This window comes from Saccopteryx bilineata, chromosome 11, assembly GCF_036850765.1.
Source record: "Saccopteryx bilineata isolate mSacBil1 chromosome 11, mSacBil1_pri_phased_curated, whole genome shotgun sequence".
Taxonomy (NCBI): domain Eukaryota; kingdom Metazoa; phylum Chordata; class Mammalia; order Chiroptera; family Emballonuridae; genus Saccopteryx; species Saccopteryx bilineata.
Window position 1 is genome coordinate 17,487,020 of NC_089500.1, and position 19,216 is coordinate 17,506,235.

Genomic DNA, 19,216 nt, shown 5'->3' on the forward strand with positions numbered 1-19,216 from the left:
ACTTTGACTCAGGGTGCTAAAATTCTCTCTTAGAGGGAATTTTCTCTCAACATAAATTTAGAACCTGTCATAAATATGACAAAAAGTGGGATCATTTAGCTGTGGGAAGGGGCAAATTGGTCTAACAGCAGGCACAGTAAAGCATATTCAACTGGTCTGCTATGTGCCGAGAGTAGAAACAGGACAGTTTCTCCCTACTGTTTTCATCAATCTTAGAGGGATATTTCCTCTGGGTAATTTTTCATATACTTGGTCATCAACCCAGATGACTGATTTTGTTTAGAAAAAGCTTTTGATGACTAGAAAAATTTTTATGCCTTCTTTATAAAAATGTAAAGATATTACTTATAACCATTGAATTATATAACATCGACCCTATCATTTTGATCAACTGTATACCAGCTGTGATTGATTAAGATACCATGTGGTATAATATGCGGCAGACTATTTCTAAGTAATATTAGATGTAGAAAAAGAACAATTGCCCAATGATATTAACTGACTCAGTCAATGGCAATAATTTCTGGGAATTCCTTTTGTTCCTGATAATTGATCAGATTACACTGTCAAACTGAAAATCTGAGTAAAATCCATCAAGAGTGTGTGTAGAGCAACTGGAGAATAATTTAGTCTCTCTTCTTTTACAAAATGTATTTTGGTAGCTTAAATAATATTTAAAAAACAGTTCATTCAAAATAACAGCAAAAAAAAAAAAAAAATGAAAAGGAGTCCAGAGACAACTGGAAATCCTTTTATAGAGAAGTTTGAGCATTTCATTACCCAAGTGGCTTCTCTCTCTCTCTATTATATATATAATCTTTCTCTCTATATATATTTATACATACTTATACATATATATTTATACATACTTATAAATATATAAACACGCACACACATATATATATATTTCCTAAATATAATTTCAAAAATTAGGAGTTATATGCCTATAGAAGTTCCAAATTCATTTAAGTTAAAAAAGGTATGAGAGGTTGTTTTAACAATTTTGTAATTTAAATAATAAAATCACTTCTGTTAATTATTCCAGCTTCAGATTTGACCAGCACTAATATTTAATTTACCTAAGTAAATATATACTAACTGATGATTACTCATCAGTAACAGTTTTACAAATCTTACTATTTGGTAGATATTGATCTTATGAACATATTTTAAGTGGAAGTAAGCAGAAGCAGTAGGCAATTAATGGAATTGTTAACCCTGGCTAGACATTTCTGTACGTCTGTCATTTCTGTTACTCTCCATGTGAAACCCTAGCCATGTTCTCATAAGCAGAGGCATGGTATAAAGACTCAGAGTTAAACCTGAACACAGGATCATTGACTAAAATACCACACATGAGGCCCAGCCAGTTAGCTCAACTGGTTATATAACGTCCTGCTGATAAGCCAATGTTGCCAGTTCGATCCCTGGTCAGGGCACATACAAGAATCAACTAGTGAATGCATAAATAAGTAAAACAACAAATTGATGTTTCTCTCTCTCTGTTTCTATCTGCCTCTCCCTCTGCCTCTCTCTCTCTTTTCCTGTCTCTCCAAAAAATTAAAATAAAATACCACTCATACAGGCAACTTTCTGTTGTTAGTGAGCCCTACTAACCACAAATGCTTAATATTTGTCAAAAGATAATAAGTATTCTTTTCAAAAATGTTTTCCCCGAATCAACAACATAGAGCCTTAGGAGACATGATGGTTGCAGATAGGTTCTACTGACTGTAAATGACTAAAACAGAAAACAAACACACAAGCTATAGATTCTGGACCAACAAATACCAACAGTGAGTATAACCAGTTATAAGTATCATCAAACTCTTCCTTCTTTAAAGAATATGACACCTCAAAAAAAGAAAAAAGAAAATTAAACTCACAAACTACTCATTTTCTCCTCTAGCATTCTACTAATCATCCTTAGTGTAAAAATAATGGAATTCTAATTTTCCACTCTATGAATCATGGCAATAGCAAATTCCTATCTACCTATGAGTTGATGATGGATAATTCTTATTTATCGCCATTTTTATTTGTGTAAACTATCCCCATTTCTCCATACAAGCCAGCTTTTAGCAAAAGAGTGGAAAGAGGATAAAATACTCCAAGTCAATCCAGCTTCTGATTCAAGGAATGAGAGCTCTCGGGCTTCAAAATGAACGAGAGCAATGCCCTAAAAGAGTTGACCTAACTTTGTTTTCATCCATTGCAAGAAGCTCATTGCAGAGGAAAACCACGCAAGATTTATGGGTTTTCTCTATAGAGCTACAGAACTTTAATCCACCGCTCGTGAAAAAGGGTGCAAGAGTAGCTTGAAAATTATGCTGAGCTTAATTATACTTAATATGAATTGTTCAGAAGTGCACACACAGACTAAAAATTTATTTCATACAAAGAAACTTGACATTTTAATTGGTCCTTCAGAATAGAGACAAAACAATTTCCTCTCAGGAAAATTTACATCTTTCCTATCAGAGTCTCAGCCCCATCCAAGCAGAACTTCATTAACAAGATTAATTATCACGCCAGAGTTGGCTTCATCAGGTGTGCTGGCCAGGTGAAAAGAGAAGTACAAAATAATAACTGACATGTCTTATAGACGGGATTTATTCAAGGAGGGGGGAAAATGACAGATTGAGCCACCATACCTTGGTCATTAGCCATTTTGTCAGGGTGTTCCACTGTGGGGGAAAAAGAAATATTGTTAGATTTTGATAATTCCCAGCAAGAAAGCTGACATTTCAAATCAAGAGATTTTGTTAGCAAGTTCTCATATCAAGGTCAATGCCATAATGAAATTAAATTGAAAAGAAATCAAGGATAATGTAATTATTTCTATTAAAATAATTAGAGGAAAAACTGAAAATGTTTTTGTTGTATAAATGTGTCCTTAAAATATGTTAATTTTCACATTCCTCTAAAAATAAACTCGGAATAATTATCATACAAGTTTAATTAAAGATACAATAACAATAAAAATGCATGTATTTACCAAGTAATTATCAATGTCTTAAGAAAACTATTTGCTTGTATTCACTGTCTTTTGATTTGTACAAAAAAGGAAACTTAACCAATTCTCACATGAATAGGGTAAAATAATAAAATATCATAAATATGGCTTAATTTGAATGGTTTGATAAATTTTTAGACCTTGTGAAGAAAATTCTTGAGGTGTTCACTTCAGTTGAGTAATGAATAATATTCTTGAAAAATGACTTTATTATCCTTGTTATTTTTTATTTTTACTGAGGTACATTGGTTAATAATATTATAAAAGTTTCAGGTATACATTATAATTAGATATCTATACACACTATAGTGTGCTCACCACCAAAAGTCTGATTTCCACCCATCACCCTATATTTGACCCCCTTTACACATATTTTGCCCTTCTCCACCTCTTGTCCTTTCTGGTAACCACTACTCTATTGTTTGTATTTATGTTTGTTTTTGTTTTAAATTTAAAAATATCTCTAAATATCTTCAAAAGGCGGCTTATTTTCTGTTAACCAGATATAACTATATAGGAAGTAAATCTCTAGTATCATTGCTTTTCTAGAAATTGTGATACAACATTTTGACCAATGTAGCTCTTTGTAAGTCTCCATCAATTAGAATTATATCATCTCTCCTTGATTATCTTTCAGTTTTGAGTCTTCTGGGCATATTTAACTCACTGAATTGCAGTCAAGCTTGCCACACAGGCCCCTACACTTGTCGATTTGCTTCTTGTATATGCCCCAGTTAAATTCACAAAGAGAAAAAAATTAATAGCATGCCCATGAGTCGCAACCTATCACCCGGTCAGTTCTTTCATTATGTGTGGCAGTTTCATTGCAAAGCCATCATCATTGTTTGAAAAATAACTTAAAGTCCTACAGGTGGTAGCCCTTTCTTTTCTAAATTAAAGAACACAAATCTTTGTCCAAAATAATGCACAGAATCTTAATACTTAAGGATGCTGTTAACAAAAGCCTCTTTAAGATGAATAATGTTCATAATGTCACACCATAAAAGAATAAATTTCCAAAAGAGATCACTCACTATTTCTTTTATGTTAAAGTAATATGTAGACATATTCAAGGAAAAGGGGTAAACTAGAAAAGGTATCTTAATAAAAAGTAGACTGAATTCTGCATGACTCTTTGAAAAATAGTATACCAAAAAATGCTTATTACATTAAGATTTTCCAAACTTTATATAAATTTTATAAATATCTTTGTATCTTCTCAAGATTAAACATTTTTAAAAATTCTCCAGGCCATCTAATCTAATCTTCTCTAAGCTAATCATTATAATTTAAATTTTGTCTTGATTTTCTTTCCCATTTCTCATTGAAGACTAAAGACTCCTCAAAATACATTTTATTAGTATTAGGGGGTTGTTGATGAAAGGAGCTTTTGATAGGCAACTGAATTAATTGTACTTTATACACAGGGATAGGAACCTAATTTAGCTTTTAGGGATGGACACTATATTATAGGAAATGGCATATTGTTTTTACAATAAGAATGAGGAAAGATATGTGAGGATCATATGTAACCACACGATCTAGGAAAGGTAAACATTTAGTAGTCAGAAAGATAAACTTGAGAAACTACCATAATCAGTATCACATGTTTAGGAAAAAACTATTCAGAATAATATTTTTAAAAATCTCATCTCATTTTCATTTTTTATCTCTCCCTTTGTCTTTAATTATATACATGCATTATTTGTAGTTTAAGCAATTTTTTAGCAAGTGACAAATAAATGTACAAATATTGAATCGACTTACGACCTATGCAAACTTACGACCATTTGACTTTACGACCACAATCGCTAGCCACGACTGCTCCGCATCTGGCAGTGCAAGCGTTGCCCAACTGGGTGTAAGACAGTGTGGACCAGCTTCTGGCAGCAGTACCAGCTCTGTGTGCACCATTTCAACTGTTATCCTAGACTCGGTACAGCAATGTGTGTTTTGTGTCTTGGATATTTTTCATCAAACCCCTCCCAAGATGTCTACCAAGAGGAAATTGTCTTTCCAAATATTAAACCAGTTGTACTGGTAATGCAGTGTTTTACTTAAACCTGATGAATGTAAAAATAAGAAAATGGTGTAGAGATGATACAACTGGCATAAAATGAACAAGAAAATTATGATATATAACAATAATGAAAGAAAATTATGATAAAATATGACTTAAAGATTTTTATAACATCATTTCAAAGTACTGTACATATAGCCTACTCAACTTACAATCAAATCATGTTACGACCAGTCTGTCGGAACCAATCGTGGTCATAAGTTGAGCACTAGCTGTATGTTATTGTGGACAATCTGACAACTATTTTATCTTATGGATTTGTTTTGGTGTTAGCAAATCTGGACTAAATACAACTTGAGAAACTTCAAATGACTCAATAAAGGTTATCTATTAAATAATATTTCCCAACAAGTACCAAATATATTCTAATAGTTACTCTTTGCTATTAAAGGCAAATAATGGCTTAAAAGTACATATTGAAATTTGTACCTAGGTTTGTTAATGGCTCCTGTCATTTGTCAAGAAAATTATGTATTTTGTCACAAAATAGTTTGAAGACTAAAGCTTTTTGTGCTATTTTATTCTGGTACAGAGCTTTCAATTCTATATTTTGGATGGGAGAAATGCACATTTCAGAACGATGAGTAAGGATGCCCAGAGAACACACCATGCGTCTGCATGTAGGAGATGGCTCCAGCCTCCCACAGAAACCCTCACTGGTCTACTCCTTCCTTCTTCCCTATTCACTGACAGGCCAACATGAAGAAACTTACTTTACTGAAAAAAACAACCCATGTGATAGACAGAGATAGATGTGACTCGTTTATCTCCCAAGGGTTCGACAGTGTGCAGGTATTGTAATGAGGAAGGTTTATGGAAGGGAGGTAGGTATTTGCAGAGTCCTATGGGGTCAGAGAATCAAGTTCAAGAGTCTTTTAATTAACATTTCAAGAAAAGAGACAGATACATCACATATACAATGTACATAAGAGTATAATAACTTAATCCCATTTTTAATTATAAGTGTCTTTTTTAATTAACTGGTGATTATTGATTGAGTTTCCTATACCTCTCTGGAAAGTGCCTAAAACCAAAAATGACAAAACTCTAGTCTCTAGCGGAAAATGTGTTTATCTTTGCAAAGACAGAATATGAAAGAATTTGAAGCTGTGAACACCTGCCTTGGGGGGGCGTGGTTGTATAAAGCACTTGCCTGTTACTCAGTAGTCTACTATGAATTTCCCAGCTTCAAGATAACAGGTAAACCTTCACTTCTTTCGAATAAAGACACACTCTGGTGCACAGAGGCTTTATGTTTTGAAGCAGCTTTGGAAAATGAAAATCTTAAATCAGGGAGCAATAGTGTGATTTTATGTCTTTAGTGTAGGTTTGGTTTATTGTGGCTTCATATCTCTCATGATGAGTAATTGATTTACCTTGCAACATTTGCCATTGTAGGTGACATGTTAAGATACATGCACGTACAATATCAACTACTGATAAAGACAGGCAATATAAATATTTCTAAGTAATTTATGGTGCACTCAAAACATCTATTATTTAGTTTGCTATATATGAACAAGATTTGTTTAAAAAATTTAATTAGCTATTAATGTAGCATGACACAGTTCGGGTAACAATATTAAATATCCCAATTAGGATATCAGAACTGATTCTTTTGGACTGCTATGACTTATAACAAATTCCCGAATTTGTTTTTAATTCTGAAGATCATTTAATAGATGAGTTAGGGTAGTTAGGGTAAACAGTACCAAATGAGATAGAGTTCATTAAACAATCCACAGGATGATGATCAGTGTGGGCCTGTAAATCCTGTGATAACTCATCATTCCGCTGCTTACTACATTTGGATGCCTTAAGTCATTTTTAAGCCCTCCCTGAGCTCAGTTGGCACACTTTGCGAGCATGAAATTAATTTGGCACTTGTCTGTAGATAAAGACGAAGCATTTGTGAAACATTATCTAGTTACATTTCATGCTCCCACAAAATGGATAACCAGTTTCCTTTCGATTGCTCATTTGGAGTGAAACCTGATTTAGACATGAAGTCCTAAAAACCTGGATAGACAAAGATTAGCTCCTTCCCTCCTGCCTCCCTCCCAGCTTCTACTCTGTCATTAAGAACTGTCATGCAGGATCCGGCTGAATGCTTGTTTGTGTGATTCTGGCAAAACCTCACATTAGCTGTCACCAAATCCGGCTTTTGAATAGTTCACTCACAGAATTCAAAAGTCCACTATTGATTAGGTTACCTTTCCTAGGAGAATTGGGAAATAGATTGTAAAGTTTTAGAACAAACTCTTCCTTTTAGTATGTCACATGACTGGGTGAAATGTCAGACATGTGTTTCTAATTTTTCAGTTGTTAGCCATCATGTAGTATCAAGTTTCTCAGCCAGATATAGAAGCATAATGTGGTCACAGATTTAAGAACCATGTATCCCTCCTTAGAACAGGACACGTCATGTCTTAACTATCTATCTTTAAATACCAACTATGCAACATTTGAATTATTTTCCATTGCTGAATAACAGAGGCTCCTGAAACCATTTGTCCTCCAGAAGAGTAATAGCCATCTTTTTTTAAAAAATATGTATATGACGATTATTTTGATGTAGTTACTTTTCCTGGGTTTTAGTGTTTTTCTGTATAAACATTTAACTATCCTTAAATTGAGTGCTGATTTTTATTCTTGTGTGCATATGGGTTTTCTTCCAATCATTCTGCAATTTTTATTTTCATTGTCGCTGACCTTGATCCTTAAAATAAACACATTCATTTTGTTTGACGTTTTCTGTCTTGTCATATCAAAATATCCTTTAATACAGAAGGACAATAGTTCCCAAAAGGAAATATTTGAAGTTGGCAAGAGTACGCCATTCACATAATTCAGTGCTTTTTAAAATTTCCCTTTATATAAAATGGCTACAGAGTTTCATTATATTTTTAATGGGACCAATTTATATATATAAAATAATTATAAAATTCCAAAAGGATTATAAATGAGAAAAAGTTGTTAAACTGTCTGCCTCCTAGGAAAGGCAGAAAATGTAGTGATACAATAGATCACTTTTTGACATGCTAGTTTTCAGACTTGAAAGATACATTTTAATTCATTATTAATTTTTTTCTTATTTTTCCTAGATTGATTAAGAAATAATTGACATGTATCATGGTCTAAGTTTAATGTGTATGGCTTGAGGGTCTGATTTACATATATAGTGAAATGATTATAACAATAGTTTAGTTCATGTAATCATCTCAAATACAATAAAAATTAAAAAAAATAAGTCTCCTTGTGATGAGAATTCTTAGGGTATATTCACTTAGCAACTTTCCTCTACATTATACAGCAATGTAAACTGTAGTCATTGTGCTTAACATTACATCCTTCGTACTTATTTTTCTTATCACTGGAAGTTTGTACCTTTTGACTTCCTTCCTGCAATTCACCCTCTCCCCAACCCCTGGCTCTCATAACAAAAAATCTATCCTATACCATCCATGCTGGATGTATCACATAGTAGCTCTACTTCTAATTTTTTAAGTAACTTCCATACTGTTTTTCATAGTGGCTCCACTAAATTTCCTTTCCCATCAACAATGTATAGGGTTCCCATTCCCTTTCCTCCACCTCCATCCCAGCATTTTGTTATCTCTTGTCTTTTTGATGATATGGCCATTCTAACAGGTGTGAGGTAATAGCTCATTGTGGTGTTAATGTGCATTTTAATGTTTTTTAAATGTCCACTGTAGTCACACTGCCAACAGAGATGGTATAGGGCAGTTTCTAACATAGACTCCAAAACTGTCTCATAACAATCCCATCAGAAAAGAAAGAAAATAGTAGAAAAAAGGGCCAACCTTTCAGGGTCCTGAAGAGGATGGGATCAGAGAGGGGCCCTACACCTTTCACATTCCGTGCTTGAATTCGAAAGTAATACATAGTGTCGAGGTTGAGATCCATAATTTGATGAGTGAGCCGATCACCACTAATTGTTTCCATAATCCAGTCATCAATGGGTATGTTCTTGTCCAAGGTATAAAACAAGATGTAAGCTGCAGAAATAGATGAATGCAAACTTTGTTAGTGTGCTGACAGCCTGTTATACTTCTGCTTCCAAAGACCCATGTTACCAAGTGTAATTTGCAATGATTATTGTATATATCCATCATCTATAAACTACACTATTTGGTTTGGCAAGTAATGATTTTTTTATCTTGCAAGGATTAAACAAATAATTGCTTCTGTGTACAGAACCTGAAAAATGGAGTAAAGCATTAGAAATAAAAATATTTGTCAGATGTAAAAATGTGAGGTTTCTGCTGCCTAAAAATTCTGATTATTGGTTTATCTTAATATATATGATAAAAATGCAAAACAGATAACAAGTCTGTATAATTTTTACTGTACTTTAATAACAAAAATAAGTAATGTTTATTTTGGCTCATGCTTAAAAAATAAAAATACACTGAAAAGTAAAATGGCATGCATATTTAAAGTACTATAAGATAACCTCAAGATGTTTTCTTTGAACATATGTACCCTGATTTATTAATGTCACCCCATTAAAATTAATAAAAAATTATAAAAAAATAAAGAATCATATATGATTATTGTGAGAACTCTGGGAGGTCATCAGGGGCACTGTTGCCCCCTTTTACAGACGACGAAGTTGAGGGTGACCCACACTAGGTGGTAAAAAGCCAGGAAAATATCCTCTACTGTTATACTACAAATCCAATACTATCTCCTCCAATCCATTCCACTTAGAAAAAGACAAGGTATTTCTGGATAAGTGTAGTTATCTAGTTAATACCTCCAATGTTAATAATATATCATTTGATATTATCATTTACCCTGTGTGTTAGGAGATGTTACTTTGTTACTTGAATACTAGTAGGGTACTCACTGGTGATAGTCTAATATGCACCCAAATAAATCCAGGTACCCCTGAAAAATATTCCTATTCTAACATTATATTTAGCCAATATGTACACTTGCTTTTATTATAAAAATTAATTCATAATTTTGTGTTATACTGTCAGATGAAACTGTAAAAGAGTTCAGCAGAGGTGTCTTTGCATGAATATATGCCAGCCTTTGTTTCTGTCAAAATTCTGCACTGATATCTACAACAGATGGTCCACAAATGTCCCTAGTTCTATTCTTATACATTGACTACCTTTTTGTAAATCATACTTTTAAAAACAGAGCTCTATCTTTGATTCACCATTTCCTTCCTTTTGAGCTTTGATTGTCTTATTTGGACTGGGGACCCTCACACATAGATCTTTCAATGGTTATGTCACAAGGTTCTCTGGCTCAGATTCACTTCCCTCCCAAAATAACCATGCACACTCCCTACATAAAAGCACAAACACTTCCTCCAGGAAGACTGTCATGAGGTCTCCCTCTGATACTTATTCCCACCTACCTCTTATTCTTCACTCTCCCCCTCCAAATCCTATCCATTCACCAATGTCTAGTTTAGGCTACATCTAACATATAAAACCTTCTCCTATAGTGAGAATTTCTTTCTATAGACTTTGCAATACACTCAATAAAGTATAAGAACATTTGTATAATTTTTGATCATTCATCACTTAATGCCATAGTGACTTATAGAATTACGCTTAGGTTTGGAGGATGCATTCTAGACAATGAACTGGATCTTACTTCCTTGTGATTCTGTAGAAGCTGCAAATTCCAAAATCCAAAAGTCCATTTCTAGTAAATTCAGGTCAGTGAGGAAACCTGCGTCTCTTTTGCTTTAACTTTCATCTTTTCCCAAGACTGCCTAATTATAAGAATCACTTGGTGACTGGGTACAAGTTACAAAACATAAATTCCAAGAAAGGGCATTAATTTTCTTTCCCAACTGAAAGGAGGGGAGATAGAGAGACAGAATCCTGCATGCACCCTGACCGGGATCCACCCAGCAACCCCTGCCTAGGGCCAAGCTTTGCCCATCTGGAGCCATGCTTACAATCAAGCTATTTTTAGCACCTGAGGCAGAGATTTCATGGAGCTATTCTCAGTGCCTGAGGCCAAGGCACTTGAACCAATTGAACCATGGCTGTGGGACAGGAAGAGAGGAGGGGAAGAGAAGAGGGAAAGAGAGAAGGGGAAGAGAAAAGGGGAAGAAAGAAGGGGAAGAGTGTGGGGAGAGGTGGAGGAGAAGCAAATGGTTGCTTCTCCTGTGTGCCCTGACTGGGAATTGAACCAGTACATCCACACACTGGACCTACACTCTACCACTGAGCCAATCAGCCAGGGTTGACATTTAGATTTAATACATATGGCAAATAGAGTCTTTGATAGCCCCCTAATTACCCCTATCTCCTGGTAGTCACACTTTTATATAATCCTTTCTGTCTGAGTATAGACAGGACCCACCTACATCTTGCTTTTAACCAACAGAACAGAGCAAATGTGGTGAACTATCACTTCCATGATTGTGTTATATGTAAGATTATAACTTCTGTCTTGCTACAGACTCTATAGACACTCTACTTTGTTGGCTTTGATGAAATAAGCTGCCAGATGGAGAGGACCATATGACAAGGAACTGAGGATAGGCTCTGATCCACAGCCAGTAAGAAGCTGTACCTTGCCAACAAGCACATAAACTTGGAAGCAAATATTTCCCCAGTCAAGCCTCAGATGAGACATCTGTCTAAACTAAAACCTTGATTGCTGCCTTGTAAGAGACCCTGAAGCAAAGGACTCAGCTAAGCTGTTCTTGGATTCCTGACCAACAGAGATGGTGAGATAATAAATGTGTTTGAAGCTTCTAAGTTTGTGGTGATATTATAACACAGCAATAGATAATACAATAGGTTAAATGTAACCCCAGTAATCTGCACACCAGATGATCTCTGTGTTTAAGCAAAGCCATAAATCACTGCTTTAATTAATGTGTGGAATCTGTATATATTTTTGGTATTTGTTGAGATATTTATGCTGCAGATATGAATATCTTAAGGTGCAGAGAGTTCAGAGGAAGATAAAAGACCAAGATAAAGAATTCTGCAAAACTTATAAAGGTTGTTATATTTTTCTCTCTGGTTAATGTTAAAATTGGAAGACCATAATTAAAAAAGGATTGTGAAGTACCATTGAATAAAATATTTGTTTCTGACTCATGGGTGTCCACTTATTTATAACTCAGTACCCATGATCAACATCAATAAAATCTTCTGATATTTAATTAATTAATTTATTTATTTATTTAATTCAGTGAGGGAAGGGAGGCAGAGACAGACTCTCTCATATGCCCTGACCAGCATCCACCTGGCAAGCCCACTAGGAAATGATGCTCTGCCCATTTGGGGCATTGCTCTATTGCTCAGCAACCAAGCTCTTCCTAGTGCCTGAGGAAGAAGCCATGGAGCCATCCTCGGCACCTAGAGCCAACTTGTTTCAATTGAGCCATGGCTGCAGGAGGAAAAGAGAGAAAAGAGAGAGAGAGAGAGAAAGAGAGAGAGAGAAGCGAGAGAGAGAGAGGGTGGGGAAGCAGATGGGTGCTGCTTCTGTGTGCCTTGACCAGGAATTGAACCAGGAACATCCACATGCTGGGCCAACACTCTACCACTGAGCCAACTGGCCAGGGCCAAATCTCCTAATATTCTTTGAGCCAAAGCCATTTCCATTCTTGCCCTCAAAGAATTATATCTATTGAATAGAAGACCCTGGTATTCATAATAGTTTTTTATAGCTTTTATTATGTGCATGTCCTGCTTTTTCAAGAGAATAAAAATCTTCCTTTAATTCAGGAGCCATATATTATATTACATTTTATTCTTCATAATAAACTAACAAAATTTTCTTCACAGAAGAGTTTTTTTTTTTATTTTTTTTATTTTTCCGAAGTTGGAAATGGGGAGGCAGTCAGACAGACTCCTGCATGCGCCCAACCAGGATCCACTCAGCATGCCCACCAGGGGGCGATGCTCTGCCCATCTTGGGGCATCGCTCTGCCGCAATCAGAGCCATTCTAGCACCTGAGGTAGAGGCCACAGAACCATCCTCAGCGCCCAGGCCAACTTTGCTCCAATGGAGCCTTGCCTGTGGGAGGGGAAGAGAGAGAAAGAGAGGAAGAAGAGGGGGAGGGGTGAAGAAGCAAATGGGCACCTCTCCTGTATGCCCTGGCTGGGAATCGAACCCGGGACTCCTGCACGCCAGGCCGATGCTCTACCACTGAGCCAAGCGGCCAGGGCCAATAGGTATTTAAACTAAGTGAGGCCAAGGTTGGTTCAGCAGTAGAGTTATGGCCTGGTGTGTAGAAGTCAGAGGTTCAATTCCCAGTCAGGGCGCACAGGAGAAGCGACCATCTGCTTCTCCACTCCTCTCCCTCCCCCTTTTCCTTCCTGCAGCCAAGGCTGGTTTGAGTAAGCTGGCTCCGTGTACTGAGGATGGCTCCATGGCCTCACCTCAGGTGCTAAAATAGCTCGGTTGCTGAGCAATGGAGCAACACCCCAGATCAGCATAGCATCACAACATAAAGGGCTTGACTGGTTGGGGCACATACAGGAATCTGTCTCTCTGCTTCCATGCCTCCTACTTAATTAAAAAAAAAAAAAACACCAACTCACTTATTGAATAAAATCACCTAGACAGGAAGAATATACATCTTATATTCATGATATTTAATAAAATTGTTAGTTTTTAAAATAAATTTTTATTTATTGATTTTAGAGAGTAGGAAGGTAGGAGGGAGAGAGGAAGAGAGAGAGAAAGGAAGGCTGGAAGGCAGAGAAATACAGAGAGAAAAAGAGAAAGAGAGAGAGAGAGAGAGAAACATTGATCTGTTCCTGTATGTGCCCTGATGAGGGATGGAACCAGCGACCTCTGTGCTTTGGGATGACACTCTAACCAATCAAGTTATTCGGCCAGGGCTGAAATTGTTAAAGTTTTCATAGTCTGTTTTAAGTTCATGATGAACCTAGAAGTTTGGAGAATTGTGTTCACATCCCAGTCAGCTATACTTTTTTTCTAGTTTTCTTCAGTTATCAAATGAGAAAAGAATATTTGCCTTCAGTATGCTTTTTTTCTATCTAAAAATGTATTTAATTAAGCATTTAGAATGACAATTCTAGAACCAAGTAAGGTTGAAGATGTGAGCATCAGGTTTTAACTATTTCAAATTAAAAATTTGAGTAAGTTCCTGATACTTATGGGAAATCCTGTTTATTTATTTATTTGGTAAGTTAGAGAGCAGATATGGGGAATAGGAACACATTACATCATTCAAGACTAAAAATTGGCCTGATTAAAAGCTGGCAGTGGATAAAGCATCAGACCGAGTCACAGAGGACCCAGGTTTGAAACCCCGAGGTTGCTGGCTTGAGCGTGGGCTCACCAGCTTGAGTGTGGGGTTGTTGGCTTGAACGTGAGACCACAGAAATGACCCCATGGTCACTGGCTTGAGCCCAAGGTTGCTGGCTTGAGCCCAAAGTTACTGGCTTGAGCAAGGGGTCACTCGCTCTGCTGTAGCCCGCAATCAAGGCACATATGAGAAAGCAATCAATGAACAACTAAGGTGCCACAACAAAGAATTGATGCTTCTCATCTACCTCCCTTCCTGTCTGTCTGTCCTTATCTGTCCCTCTCTCTCTTTCTGTCTCTGTCACACACACACACACACACACACATACACACACACAACAAAAGACTAAAAACTGGCATTTGAAAAAAGCATGCAACTTTATTTACCTATGTGAGCTTGGTGTATTTGTGGGACATTAAATCCATTATTAAAGTTATACCTTACAGATTTCCACATAACCATACAGGTTGGAAAAAATTCATTGGTTTCTTACTACCTTTCTGTATCTCTATAGTCATTTCTCTGTCTTCATCATTTTTTCTTACTCTTTTTACATCATTTTTGTCTCTTACCACAACAGTTGGCTATACAATAAAGTATTATATCCTGTCATATGTGTTAAGACCTGGGATTGCTAATGCACCTGAGCACTCCTACAGTTGGAATAACATTTGTCTGAACACATATAAAATGGAACATCACACATCTTTTATTTTGACTCCACTTATACAGACGCTCATAATTCTAGGCAAAAATTGTCAAAGTATTTAATATTTCCCCACTCCTCTCCTCTGTCCTCTTCCATACTTCTTGTCACTCATTACTGATTCTGTCCCAAGACTCAGGTAGACAAACTGCAAAGACCAAGATGAACCTACCAATAAGGAGCTAAGCCCAGTAAGATCTTTTCAGCTTAAAAAAAAAATTGATTCTTATAATTATATATATAAATAGATACACAGGGAAGGAAGGGCTCATTTTTTTCTTCTTTTTTGGTCAAAATAACAGGCAATGGATTCAAGAATACCTGACCTCAAGTCACAGCTTTCACATTGATTAGCTTTGTAACTTTGAACCACTGGCTTAGTCTGTCTCGATTTTACCATCTGAAAATAAGTTGCTATGTGATAATGCATTTTAAGAGCTTAATAAACATGGGTATTTCTATTAAATTACCCACTATATAGTAACTACTTATTAAATGCTACAGCTATTCTTTCTTTATTAATATTAATACATTTTAAGAAAGGTGTCATATTAGGAAGAACTGAAATATTGGTTTCAAGTGAAACAATAGATTTTATAGTGATTCAAGGATTATTCTGCTCAATAAATATTAACTAATTACCTACTATGTGTTAAGAATATTGATACTAGAAAAGAAAGCATTGGACAGAATCTGAAATCTGTTCTCATAAAATTTTCAGCCTTGTACTATAAGCATTTGATTTTCTTTCATGATTACATAGAAAAAGAAGATGAAGTTAAGATGATTAAATTTCCAATTTAGGCAACCAGGTGAATGGTAGAGGCTTGTGGAATGATGGAGGTAAGAATATGCAGACAAATATAATTTCAGTGTGAGTGCCCAGCTGGGTCCACGTTCCTGTATGGTCTTAAAACCTATTACTGAATAGAACGGTGAATTATTTAACTAGTTATGTTGGTAAGAGGAAAAATAAAAGAGAGGGGGAAGAAGGGGAGAGAGGGAATTGGGTAATAGAAGGAGGTACCTATAAGACAGGTAAGTGGAAATGTACAATGTGAGGTAGGACATATATGTATATTTAGAAATCCTCGGATGGAGTTACAGGTTTAAGACATAAATTTGTATTCACCGAAGCCCTGGCTATCAACTTCTTCCAGGGAAAGTAGCAAAGAGAATCGAAAGATCAGCGTTCTTAGGGGCAACATTTAAGGAACAGTTGGAAGAAATGTCTGCTAACAAGATTGAACTATTGCCTAACAGTAGGAAGAAAAATGATTAGGTGATTTTACAAAAGTAAAAAGAGAGAATAGAATTTAAAGGAATAGAAATTGGAGTAGAGTACCAAATGACAGAAAAAGCAACTACTGTATAACCTTCACCATTAGATAGCAATAACTAGAAAACAATCTCTAAAGACTTAACCCTTCAATCTCTCTACGTCAATCTTCTATATTAAATAATGTTGGATGCTGCATGTATTTAGAGCAGCAATTTTCAACCATGTATGTTGCAAGAATTTTTAAAACATGTACTACCTGACTAGTCAGGGACACCGACCTCTTTTCCCTTACATTGTCAAAAAAAAAAAAAAAAGATAACAACACAACAACAGCCATCAGGTGTGAATGTATCAAAATTACACTTTTTTTTGTCAGATTGGCAAAAAATTTTTTAGTAATTAATGTATGTGTGCCATGAGATGAAAAATGTTAAAAATGGCTGATTTGGATCAATGTTTCAAAACTCTATATATTTCTTGTAAAATATGTTCAATCTCTCTTCAAATAAATCATAAATCGATTGAATATCACTGATTTTGGACTAGTAGAATACTAATAAGTTGAAGTACAACATAGTGCAATAGTTAAAAATATGAACCTGAGGTGTTTTTTTTTGTTTGTTTGTTTTTGTGACAGAGAGTCAGAGAGAGGGACAGACAGACAGGAAGGGAGAGAGATGAGAAGCATCAATTCTTCATTGTGGCTCCTTAGTGTCCTTAGTGTTTCCTGAATTGCTTTCTCATATGTGCCTTGACTGGGGGGCTACAGCACAGCCAATGACCCCCTTGCTGAAGCCAGCGACTTTGGGCTTCAAGCCAGTGACCTTTGGGCTCAAGCCAGCGATGATGGGGTCATGTCTATGATCCCATGCTCAAGCCAGTGACCCCACACTCAAGCTGGTGATCTCGGGGTTTTGAACCAGAATCCTCTGCATCCCAGTCCAATGCTCTGAGCTACCACCTGGTCAGGATGGGGCCACTTTGTAAACATGCCCTTTTCACTGAACACCTCCTAGCTCTGCCACTTGGTAATTATTTGACTTTAGGAAAGTCATTTACTCCAGAGAAGGTTCTCGTTTCTTCATTTCAAAATGAAATAATTCAAATATATAAACACTTACCATGGTAAAGTGCTTAGCAGAATGCCAAGCATAAAATAAATGCTTGATTCATTCTAAATCACTTTCTTCTGAAAATGTCAGTCCAGATTATTTTTTCTCTATTTATTCATTCATTCATTCATTCATTTTAATTTATTGTGTTTACATAGATTTGAGTGTCCCACCCAGTACACCACCCCACGCCCATGTTCCCCTCAACATCCCCCTTACCTCCCTCCCCTCAATGCCTTCCCTCCTTCCCTCCAGGATTTGCTTTTTTGCTTTCTATAATGCTGTGTTATGTATATATAATTTCACCAATTACTTTCCCTTCTGTGATCCCATCCTTTCATCCCCTTTCCCTCTGTCTGCTTTCCCTCTGGTCTCTTTGTTCCTGCCTCTGTCTCTATTCCACTCCTCAGTTCACACTGTTCATTGGATTACTCAAATGAGTGAAGTCATATGATATTTTTCTTTCTCTGACTAGCTTATTTCACTTAGCATAATATATAGTGTCCAGGTCCATCCATGTTGTTGCAAAAGGTAAGATTTCCTTCTTTTTCATGGCTGCATAGTATTCCATTGTGTATATGTACCACTGCTTTTTAATCCACTCGTCCACTGACGGACACATGGGCTGTTTCCAGATCATGGCTATTGTAAACAATGCTGCAATAAACATGGGGGTGCATTTCTTCTTTTGAAACAATGATTTGGTATTAGGATATATTCCTAAAAGTGGGATGGCTGGGTCAAAGGCAGTTTCATTTTCAATTTTTTGAGGAATCTCCATACTGTTCTCCACAGTGGCTGCACCAGTCTGCATTCTCACCAGCAGTGCAGGAGGGTTCCCTTTTCTCCACATCTGCCAGCACTTACTATGTGTTTTGTTAATGAGTGCCATTCTGACAGGTGTGAGGTGATATCTCATTGTGGTTTTAATTTACATTTCTCTAATGATTAGTGATGTTGAACATTTTGTCATCTGCCTATTGGCCATCGGTATGTCCTCTTTGGAGAAGTGTCTATTCATTTCTTCTCATTTTTTATTGGATTGTTTATCTTCCTGATGTTGAGTTGTACAAGTTCTTTATAAATTTTGGTTATTAACCCCTGTATTGTTGAATATGTTCTCCCATTGTATGGTTTGTCTTTTTATTCTGTTCTTATTGTCTTTAGCTGTGCAAAAGCTTTTTAGTTTGATATAGTCCCATAAGTTCATCCTGTCCTTTATGTCACTTGCCCGTGGAGATAAATCAGCAAATATATTGCTGTGAGAGATGTCGGAGAGCTTACTGCCTATGTTTTCTTCTAAGATGCTTATGATTTTACAACTTACATTTAAGTCTTTTATCCATTTTGAGTTTATTTTTGTGAATAGTGTAAGTTGGTGGTCTAGTTTATTTATTTTTTGTATGTAGCTGTTCAATTTTTCCAACACCATTTGTTAAAGAGACTGTCTTTACTCCATTGTATGCTCTTACCTCCTTTGTCAAATATCAATTGTCCATAAAGGTGTGGGTTTATTTCTGGGTTCTCTGTTCTGTTCCATTGATCTATATGCCTGTTCTTATGCCAGTACCAAACTGTTTTGAGTACAATGGCCTTGTAGTATAACTTGATATCAGGAAGTGTGATACCACACACTTTACTCTTCTTTTTCAAGATTGCTGAGGCTATTCGTGTTCTTTTTTGGTTCCATATAAATTTTTAGAATATTTGTTCTATATCTATGAAGTA

At 35.9% G+C, this 19,216-nt stretch overlaps 1 protein-coding gene across 1 annotated transcript in view; it reads right to left on the minus strand.

Moving 5' to 3' along the window:
* Positions 1 to 19,216, minus strand: part of DCC (DCC netrin 1 receptor) — a 1,159,181-nt gene that overhangs the window by 97,618 nt on the left and 1,042,347 nt on the right. The window contains exons 20-21 of the mRNA XM_066246236.1: positions 8,921 to 9,115; positions 2,655 to 2,687 (exon numbers count right to left, since the gene is read on the minus strand). Of these exons, the coding sequence (XP_066102333.1) occupies positions 2,655 to 2,687; positions 8,921 to 9,115 (228 nt within the window). The remainder of the gene's footprint in view (positions 1 to 2,654; positions 2,688 to 8,920; positions 9,116 to 19,216) is intronic.